The 10,941-nt window shown below is 41.4% G+C and overlaps 1 protein-coding gene across 10 annotated transcripts in view; it reads right to left on the reverse strand.

Moving 5' to 3' along the window:
• RGS6 (regulator of G-protein signaling 6) overlaps positions 1 to 10,941 on the reverse strand; it is a 486,920-nt gene that overhangs the window by 162,385 nt on the left and 313,594 nt on the right. For all 10 annotated transcript variants that reach the window (XM_015562012.1, XM_006760726.2, XM_006760723.2 and 7 more), the window contains exon 3: positions 2,893 to 2,992. In XM_015562012.1, the coding sequence (XP_015417498.1) occupies positions 2,893 to 2,992 (100 nt within the window). The remainder of the gene's footprint in view (positions 1 to 2,892; positions 2,993 to 10,941) is intronic.

Raw genomic sequence — 10,941 nt, forward strand, 5'->3', positions numbered from 1 at the left:
GGACAGACATAAGGAAAACATTTTATATCCTCCACTTTTCAGTCAATATTCCTTTCATCTTCTTATTCTTCCCCAGTGACCATGGTTCCCTGCAGCCCTCTTAGATGTCAGCTGTTTTGCCTCATATGCCTTATACATCATGGGGTTTGAAGGCAGGTAAGTGATCTCATGGCTTATGTTTCTTATGGCTTCTTTCAGACTGCCTTTATCCCCTCCCTTTTCTTTAAAAAAAAAAACAACACCTACTCAGCTTGGACTCCCATGACATCAGATTAAATGACCTAGACTTTTTGTTGTGAGCGTCATTTATTGATCCCGGGGCCTCTGTCTCTATAAAGGTTTTAACCACAGATCCACAACCACCCTCGCTAACACTCTCCCAGTAGTGATTTCAATATCCAGATAGCTCAATCTACCAAAATCATGGCTACTTCTTTCAACTTGACTTCCTCTCTTCCACAGATCTTGTCCTTTATCCGATCTTAGTCATTTATTCCCTTGGCCATACCTTACTTGTTGTCACCACTAATATATTGCAACCCTAGATATTCCACTATCCAATCGCCACCTCCTATATTTTTAGCTCTCTTACTCTCACCTCCAACTCCAAAACTCCTTTCCCACTGGACTCAAAAGTTATTGTAATTACTACTCTTCACTGTTCCTTACCTATCTCATTATTCAGTGAAAATTTAATGGTCAATCCTTTTGGTTGTTCTTTTCCTCTTTCTTGATTTATTATACTCTTATATTTGATATAGCCCTAATTAAGTCCAACTTTCTACCTAATAGGTGCCCATATCTGGGGAGCTAAATTGGCTGGAGAAAGAATTGCCTCTCTTTAAATTCATAAATGTTAATAATCTCAAGAGAGTCCTTAATGCTACCTAACACTCAAACTCTATTTCCCTAGCCAATTAATCTCTTTACTTTCCTAGATTTCTTTTATAGCTTCTAATTTCTCCCCAGACCTTCAGCATCTTACCCTCTTTGCCTCCCATATTACTAAGAAAATAGAAACAATTAGAAGAAAACTTCTAAGAGCTCCTACCACATTTCTATGCTTATTTGTACCTCTGTGTACCTATTATGAATCCCTTCTTTTTTGTATGAATAAATTGTACATCTTCCGAGCCAAGTCTTCCCACCTATCTATGCATTACATTCAATCTCTTACCTACTTGCTGATATCACTTCTTGAATTTTCCCTGTTTTTCTTGTACCACTTTTCCCTTTTGAGTGAGCCATTCTCATCATTATAAACATATTGCCATTTTCATATTATTTGAAATCCTGCAAGTCCTGACCCCCATTTACCCATTTAGATACTACTGCATTTCTTCCTTTTAAGGAAAATTCCTTCAAAGATTAATTACACTCACTTATTCAAATTGCTTTCTTCCCATTCTGACTTGAACCAACTCCAATGAGGCTTTTGCCCTTAATGCTTCATGGAATGTGCACTTATCAAGGTCAGCAATCAATTTTGATGTTGCTAAATTCAATTGTCGATTCTTAGTCCTAATCTTAGTTGATTTTTTACATAGTAAATCAATTCTACTCTTCCTTGAATCACTTTCTTGAAAATTTGGCTTCCAAGAAACCATAGCCTCCTGATTTTTCTTCTTGTCTCCAGCTACTCTTCCATTTCTTTTTTAATATTAAAAAATCTTTATTGTTGAGAGCATTACAGATGTCTCCCCCCCCCTTTTTTTTAACCCATTGCTTCCCTTCACCCGGTTCCTACCCAACCCTAGGCCTTCACCATCCTAATGTCTGTGTCCATGGCAGTGTATACACGAATATAGGTTCTTTGGTTAATCTCTTCCCCCTAAAAACTCCACCCCAAAACTACTAGATTTAATAAATGAATCTGGAAAAGTAGCAGGATACAAAATTAACATCCAGAAATTGACAGCATTTTTATACACCAATAATGAACTCTCAGAAAGAGAAACTAACGAGACAATCCCATTTACCACTGCAACAACAAAAAATTAAGATACTTAGGAATAAATTTAACCAAGAAGGTAAAAGACCTATACTCAGAAAACTACATGACGTTGAAAGAAGAGATGGAAGAGACACAAACAAGTGGAAGTATGTACTCCTCAATTACTTTTGCTGATTCATGTTAGCAGCTCACCACCACAAGCAGGATACAGAACAGTTCAATTGCCTCCTAAAATTCCCTTGCACTATCCCTTTGTAGCACATTCTTCCCATAATTCCCAATCCCTGGTAACCATGAATCTATTCTCCAGCACTATAGTTTTTGAAATGTCATATAAATGGAATCATATATTATCTAACCTTTTGAGACTGGTTTCTTTCACTCAGAAAAATTACTTTGAGATTCACCCAAGTTGGTATATGTATCAATAGTCCACTCCGTTTTATTGGTGAATGAGCACACAAAACACACAACTGCACCTCCCAAAATAACGCAGAAAAACACCTTTAAAACCACTTCTTTTAGGAGTTCGAGTACAATAAGTTAAAAAACTTAAAGGCATTTATAGAATCTGAACATAAGACTTTCTTAAAGCTTTTTTGAAACTAAAATAAGTTCTTTAACATTTTTTGTGCTTATCTACATCTTGTAGGCCAGATTGCTGATGGGATAGCCTGTTTATTAATTCACTTGTTATTTCCCAGAATCCTTAATCTATACACAGAAGGACTGGTCAGGCGTGGTAAGACCATTCTGAATTAGCAGCAAAGAGTAGCCTCTTCCTAGAAACCAGGACCACCCTCAACCATAAGAAGCATGTTGAAGGTACCATCTTTACTATTCACAAATTCTTAGACACCCGCCAGATCACAATCAAGGCTACACAACTCTTCAGCCTTTCCCTGTTGCCTCCAAAACCTTATAAGAAGAATGTTTACCTGTGACAACACTGGGGATTTTGGAGAGAAAGCTCTTGACTGTTCTGATGGGCACACCCCCTGTCTTGTCATCTTGCATCTTTGTAATGATGTCTTCAATCTGAAAGAGGTTAAAGAAAAGAAGTGTTATTGTCTCCTACAAAGTAATAGTAAATGACACCTTTATAAATAGTCAAAATGTGGGAAGGCACATGCCAACAATAGGTATCAGGAAATGTCAGTCAATACATACAGTAGTAGGATCGTCTGTAGACCACGTGTTGTGGGTGGGAGGTTAGGGGATTACAAACGAAAGCATAAAGTATGGTCTGTAAGAATAACCCTCAGTTTAACAAGGTAAGGAGGGAGAAACACATAAGATTCTCGATAGGATCCAACATGGTTGTGGTGAAATCACTTCTCTTTTGCAAAATGGGTTCACATATATGTCCAACCATATGAAATTTCCATATTCAACCTAACAATAGCAATTTCCTATAGTTTAACTAACTATATTAACATGCTACTGTTAGAAAGTATAGGCAGGGCTGAAGAAGCAGCTGAAGAAGCTGGAGGACAAGTGAGTGGTGGTGTGAAGGGGCCACCTTGAGCCAGGGCTAAGGTAGAACAAGGACAGGATTCTCTACTTTAGGACTAAAGGAGACCACACTCTCAGAGAAAGACCACGATGGGCTGTGGCCTGGAGCAGCTGCTCATACCAGTCAGCCGAGTGGCACTCCCACTGTGGTAGCGCACTGACCACTTGGTCATGTGTCTTGCCTGGCTAATGGGATGCTATTGAACATGATGTGAATAGAGGCTTTCAAGATACCTGCATGGTTAGGGTCACCCTTTTTTCTTGCCCTTCTGCAGCAGACAGTTGTTATTCCAAGGAAGGTGAGAGACATGTGGAGCAGAAGGGGCCCATCCCTGACTAAATCAATCAAACCTCTGCTGCCCTGCAGGCTCATGAGGAAGAAATTAATGCTTATTGTGATATGCCACTGAGTCTGGGGTGGTTTCCTATGCAGCAAAATTGTGTCTACATGTTGAAGTTGAGGCTCAGAAAGTTTAAATGATTGATTCAAGGGCACAAAGCTAGTAAATGGCAAAGCCAGGAACCTTACCCAAGTCTTCCTGACTCTAATTCAGGGGTCCTCAAACTTTTTAAACAGGGGGCCAGTTCACTGTCCCTCAGACTGTTGGAGGGCCGGACTATAGTTCAGAAAAAAACTATGAACAAATTCCTATGCACACTGCACATATCTTATTTTGAAGTGAAAAAACAAAACGGGAACATATACAATATTTGTATTTGCATGTGGCCTGCGGGCCGTAGTTTGAGGACCCCTGCTTTATGCCCCTAATTAATGCCCAAGCTCTGTCTATCAAATCTAAGATTTATCTTTTTATCCTTAACCAGTGCCTGCCAACATGCTTTTCAGATACAGACACTTAAAACTGTTTGTATTGAAGGGAAAGTTTAGTTCAGTCCTGAGGGGGGTAGAGCAGGAAACAGAGAAATTGATCCAGATAATCAGTTTATCAGCCATCTCAGGATTGATTTTGGCCCAATGACTGATGAGCTCAGCCTTCTCTCTCTTTGTCCCAAGGGTTTATTTGGATTTATCTTGTACTGGTAGATCACATCTTCTGGGTTGGGAACAGAGAGATGGGAAGGCACATATACTTATATTTTCTTGATTGTTCAGGTCTATCTAACTTCCGACACTTTTTGTTCCTGAGGAAGAGCAACATCAATTCCCTGGCATTCTTTAATATGAAGCTCTGTGTCACTGGGGAGCTTGTTGGACCAAAGTTTCACTGTGCCCGTCAGGTAGCAGGTGGCCCTTATCTGACAGCCAAGCGATGCAGAGAAACCACTTGGCCGGCTTGGCTGGTTCTGCCTGGATGGGTCACAACAACCAGGATGCCCTTCTCCAAGGAGATCTGAGCTCCACACTAACACGCAGGTAAAACATTTTCTAAACAGCAGGAGAAAATGGAAATCATTATACCACAGGGTGGGTTTTCTCTGAAAAGAGGAATATTATGAGATGGCAGAGGTAGTTCGTTGAAATAGCTATGAAGTATAAGAGAGAAGGAGGAGAAGCAATCCTCTCTTTTTAAACTAAAGCCACAGCAGGACAGCAGGACAGTAAGTCTGAGGCCTGAGAGGAATGCTGGCCTCAGCTTCACTTACTCGCTGTGTTGACCATGGACAAGTTACTTCACCTCTCAGGATGTCACTTCCCTCATCTCTACAGCAATAGCTCTGGTTGTTAAACAACATTCCTTGTTCTAAAACACCAGAGACTTGTCTTACTTGACAAAGGCAAATTTGTGTCTGTGAGTAAAGGGTAGGACAGGTAATCAGACCTCAGGGTTCCCATTCCCCATGTTGCCCATCTCCCAGGTGGATCCATGCAGAATGCTCCCCTGAGCTAAGAGGTGCAAGGTGTGGGGAGGGTGCTGGGAAGGACCACGGAGTTTTGATGTTTTGAGAAATATCAGTTTTGTTTCTAAAAATTAATTATCCAATGAACTAATTTATTTAGCTCCTCCAATATTTCCTTAGTGGAAGATTTAGAAATGTTAAGACTAAGCAAGCTATGTTGTCGTTGCTTAAAAAAAAATCCATCACAACTTTAGCAAAGAAGGCAGAGTATGCCTCAGGCATGAAGGTCTTTTTTATTGAAGCGTTGCAACTTGACTTTGCAATCACTTGCCTGTTTCTAGCACTAATGACTGTCAGTTCAGCTCCTGCATTTCATTAAAGACCCCTTCTGTTTTCGTATCTGAGAGTGAGTGAAAATAAGTTTTTGGACACATCTTATCAGCCCAGAGGCAGAAATCAGAACTGGCAAATGATAATCATATTTCTTAATCCAAAATGTGCATGCTCCATTGAGCATGCTCTGTCCCATATGTGTTCCATAGATTGGGCCTTTTCTCATTTTTATTTTTAAAAAACACAGCACACTGCTATTGTCAATTTTTAAATGTACTCAGCTTCACTTGCTGGTTTAGTGGACATGTACTGAACACCTATAAAATTAGGTAAAAGACAGAATCTGTTCCCCTTCATCATGGACTAAACTTTTTCAGAAAGGTTCAGGGATCTAGGCGAGCAGTTAAGGATGTGTTGGAGACAGAAGGGCCAAGTATGGGTTCTAAAGAAGCTAGGAGGTGAAATACTAAGCAGTATCACTCTCTGAGGTCCTTGGAAGGGGAACCATCAAAGACTCCCTCCATTTTTCATCATCCCACTCAAAAGCCTGTGATTTTAATGACAGGAGGGAAATTTTCCAATTCCTTGTACTAGCTCTGATAATGGTTGAAATGCCAGTTAATTTGTTTTCAGTTAAACTTACTTTTGAATCACTGTATATGTCTAGTATGCTTTTGATAGAAAGTAAAAAAAAAAGTGCAATCTCCAAACATGGGGGTCTATTTTTCCCCATGTAATAAGCAATCTGTATGTGAGTGGCCACTGGCATACTTAACTCTGTGAATTATCATCATGGCCTTTCCCTCATGGTTGCCAGATAGCTACCCTAATCTCAGGCATCACTTTTATGTTAAAAAAGAAGAAAGGTGGAAAGTGGAGAGTGTTGGTATAGCTGTACCTGTTCCTAGTACCTGGAAAAGCATATTCCTTCCCAGAATATCCCAACAGATCTCTGCTCTAGTCTCATGGCCAGAACGGGGTCACATGACTACGTGTAGCTGCAAAGGAAGCTGGGGAAGAGGGTATTTAGCTTTTCCAGCCTCAACACTACATGGAAGAATGAGAAGAGGAGAATGGAAATGGGCTTAGCTTAACCAAACAACAATGTCTACCACAAAGACCCCGTACTAAAGAGCATTCATAAAGGATGGTTGAGCTGGCCTTGATTCTTCTCAGATCTGTTCTCCGCACTGCAGCCTGTGTGATACTCTATGGAAAATATGACCATTTAATTCATCTGCTTAAAATCTATCTATAGGTTTCTCAGTGATTATTCTGTTATAAAATCTTATAGAACCTTCTATCTTTCCTCTGTATCACTTTAATTTGGGCTTGCATTTTTCACTAGACTGTTTTTCTCACCATTTAATCTTAATAGTTGGTGCTCAGTAAATATTTATTGAATGAATGCATGCATGCATGCATGATGAATGAATGCCACGAGTGTTATATTCTTAAAGAATTTTACCTTGGATTCCAGTATTGAATGGAATGCTTAATATATCAGGATCTTAGGGGTGTTGATACCTGTCCTTTGGTATATACATTTTTAAGATCATTCTGCTTTAGAAATGGGTTAAATAAACAGAAGCCTCGAGATTCCATAAATTTTAGCAACAGTGTTCAAGGAATTGCTCCACAGGCACCCAAGTACCAGCTGAGCTAGAAGTCAGTTCCCCAAAGTATCATACATGACATTCATTACCCAGGGCCGTGCCAGGGTAGAAGGATGAAGCAGCATTATTTGGTTTGTCTCCCGGAGGCTTATTTTTATGGTTTGGTTTTAATATTACCATATGTGGTGCTTCATAAATTACTTTTGTGGAAAACATTCTTCCCCATGTGATTGAGGAGAAAAGCAGGCAAGAATGAAGTTCTAGGTCAGTGAACAAACGGCTTCTTGATGATGCTTTAGGGGGAATTACTCTCCCCTGAGCTTGGCTGGAGTAGCCAAGCATTAGAAGGCACTGTTTCTCTTATATAAGGATCTGTTGTTTGCTTGGAAACAAGAGCGGAGCAGATCCTTTGAGCAAACCACAGAATAAGGAATCTCTGACTGCAGAAGACCAGCTACAATGCAAACGGGGAAAATAAACACAAACTAATGAAACACTCTAGCAATGTCAGAGAACCTAAAATCTCCATTCCAATCTCCTCAAATTACCCCAACTTGAGTATGCCATCTGCTGTTTATTGGGAGCCACCCCCTCTTTACAGATAAGCACACGGGTGCTTAGGGAAGGTAAACTGTCCAAGGCCAAGTGAGACTGATGAATAATGAGATTATTTGGATCAGACCCAGGCAGTCCTGCTCCACAGCTGGCTCCTGGGATCACCACACCAGCTGCCAGGGCAGCTCCTGGGAGGCCTTGGTTCATGCAAGTAAGGCTTCAGCTGAGTGGAAGAAGATGTGGGAGACGGGGCCACATCCTATATTGCAAAATTTAATCCACAGTGTGGAAGGCAGAAGAACGGTCCCCCCCAAAGATGCCCACATCCTAATCACTGTGAATACGCTATCTTACATGGCGAAGGGACTTTGTAGCTGTGATTAAGGTTAAGGACCTTGGGATGGGGTGATTATCCTGGGTTATCCAGATGGGCTGTCTAATCCAGCCGTGGGCAAACTACAGCCCGCGTGTCGGATCCGGCCCGTTTGAAATGAATAAAAATAAAAAATAAAAAAGACCGTACCCTTTTATGTAATGATGTTTACTTTGAATTTATATTAGTTCACACAAACACTCCATCCATGCTTTTGTTCCGGCCCTCCGGTCCAGTTTAAGAACCCATTGTGGCCCTCGAGTCAAAAAGTTTGCCCACCCCTGGTCTAATCACACGAGTCCTTGAAAGACGAGGACTTTTCCCAGCTGTAGTCAGAGAGAGATGTGACCAGAGAGAAAGCATCAGAGAGGTGGGACTTTGCTGGCTTTGAGGGAGGAGGGAGGGTCCACAAGCTAAGGAATGTGGGTGGTTTCTAGAAGCCAGTAAAGGCAAGGGAAAAGATGGTCCCCTAAAGCCTTCAGAAAGATATGCAGTTCTGACAACCCCTTGATTTTAACACAGAGGGCCTATTTCAGATTTCTGTCCTACAGAATTGTAAGATACATGTTGTCTGTAGGCATCCAACTTGTGGTAATTTGTTACAGCAGCAATAGAAAACTAATACACACAGTGACCTATTCGTGAGTAAATGTTTGGAAAATCAGTATTCTGCATTGTTTCCAAAACAGATTAGTATTTTCTCCTCCTGGGGAAGAGCTGAGTGAATTTTATCTAACTCCACTACTTCCCGCTCCTTTTGAACAGCTTGACAGCCAAACTACTGGTCAACCGGGAACTGTGGCAGTCTGCTTGGGGGAAGAAGTCAGGGATAAGGACAGGAGAGATATCTGTCTATAACCTGAAGTAATTGCTTCCGTGGCATTTGATATGCCCCAGGTTTTGGTCTATCTGGGACCAATTAAATGGGTGGCTCAGAGGTTATTTCCAGGAGCTTCTTAAATGGGTCACAGTAGCTCATTAATTAACTCTAACACCACATTCTACATATGGAAAAACGAATATCCTCCCCCCCTCACCCCATCTCAAATTTTACCTTGCCACATGCTTCAACCGAGCCCACCAAGGAGAATTGTAGAAGGAGTACCACGTGGCAGCATAGCTCAAGTAACCAGGCAGAGCACCATAACATGCTCCAGATTTGAACATGAGGCCGTTCATATTAAGTTTCTACAGAAATATTCTAGTTTTAACATGTATATCACTTCCCACCTTACTGCTGAAGAGAGGTCAATATCTGCGTTTCCAAAGAAAAACTGGTCCTGGAATATTACAATTTTTGTTTTGTTTTATTGCTTAAAGTATTACAAAGGGTATTACATATGTGTCCTTTTTTTTCCCCCGCCCCTCACAATCTCCTGGCCTCCCCTACCCCCCCAGTGGGAATATTACAATGTTTTACTCCTGGAGAGGAACAAGGCACACAAGACCTTGGTCTGCTTCTGACCCCAAGGACACCCTGGACTCTGGAATCAGTTGTCCTTTCTGACTCCTTTTCTGACTCTTCTTCAACACTGTGCCCTACTCCAGGCTTAATAACTGAACTGGCACCTGGAGTGAATTTTAGAGCTTAGAAAACTTTATGGAAATCATCTCCTCCTCAAAAGCCCGCTGTGGCTCCCTACTGCTACAAAAGAAATGCCATGTTTCTGACTATGGAATTGAAGGTCTTCTATCATTTGGCATCCAACTACCTTTCCAGCCTAACTTCATGTTTAAATGGGGAAGTTGCTGTCTACCCCACACAGCCACCAGGAGGAAGAAGAGAGGAAAAGGTTATATGTAGAGTGCCTGTGTCTACATGAAAAGGGCCTTCTCCTTCCTCTACTTGTGGGTTAAGGAGTCGCATGGAACCAGGAGGCGGGGAGGAGAGATGCAAATGTGAGAAACTACCTGATTTCAGACAGTGCATGGATCCCAGATGACTAGACTCCAGAACTTTGAGGCGATAAATGTATGTTGCTTAGGCTACCCGGTCTGTAATATTTTGTCTCAGTAGCCCTAGTAAACTAATACGCCCCTTTACAGATTACAGAAACTGGTTTTCAAGTATTTCTGTTAAACATGTAACGAAAATGATTTCCTCTCATGCTCTCTTCCTCTCCTCTCTCTCTTCCCTCCGCATCCCACCGCCCCCCCAAATGGTGACTAATTATTTCCAGATTAGACAGTGTTCCACATGCCAAATGGGCTAATTTGATGTCCTGCGTTTTGTGTGATTTCCAGGAAGCCACACGCATACTACTTCAAAGCTCTGGCTTTCCAAAAGCCGAGACTATGTCTGACATGAGGGCTGGGAATGAATTCCAGATTCACCAACTGCATTCAAAACCAGAAGGGGGAGGAAGACGCTGGTTTCTCGAATCAGGAGTGAGGAATATCATGATTAGCGTTGGCCTTCTGTTGACTCTAAACTACCTGTAATAAGGAATAAATGTTGACTCTTACACTTAGCGTACACAGGTAGAACACCACACAGACAGTTTGAGAGAGAAGTGACTCAGCAGCACAAATTAAGATATTTTGCATTTGAGTCAACTGAAGACTTACAATATAATGCAGCAGCAGCAGCAACAAAAAAATTAATTTGTTCTTAGGATGAATGAAATGAAACAGCGCATGGAAGAGGCCACATTAGGAATAGACCACGTTCCCTCTGCCACCAGACCAAGAAGAACCTCCACAAACTGTAGTGAGCGTAGGAGCACGTGACCTCGATCTCGTGACAGCATGAAACGGCAGGGGTAGACGTTGGCATATCTATCAACTGAAGTCAA

Source organism: Myotis davidii, unplaced genomic scaffold, assembly GCF_000327345.1.
Source record: "Myotis davidii unplaced genomic scaffold, ASM32734v1 scaffold17, whole genome shotgun sequence".
Lineage (NCBI taxonomy): Eukaryota > Metazoa > Chordata > Mammalia > Chiroptera > Vespertilionidae > Myotis > Myotis davidii.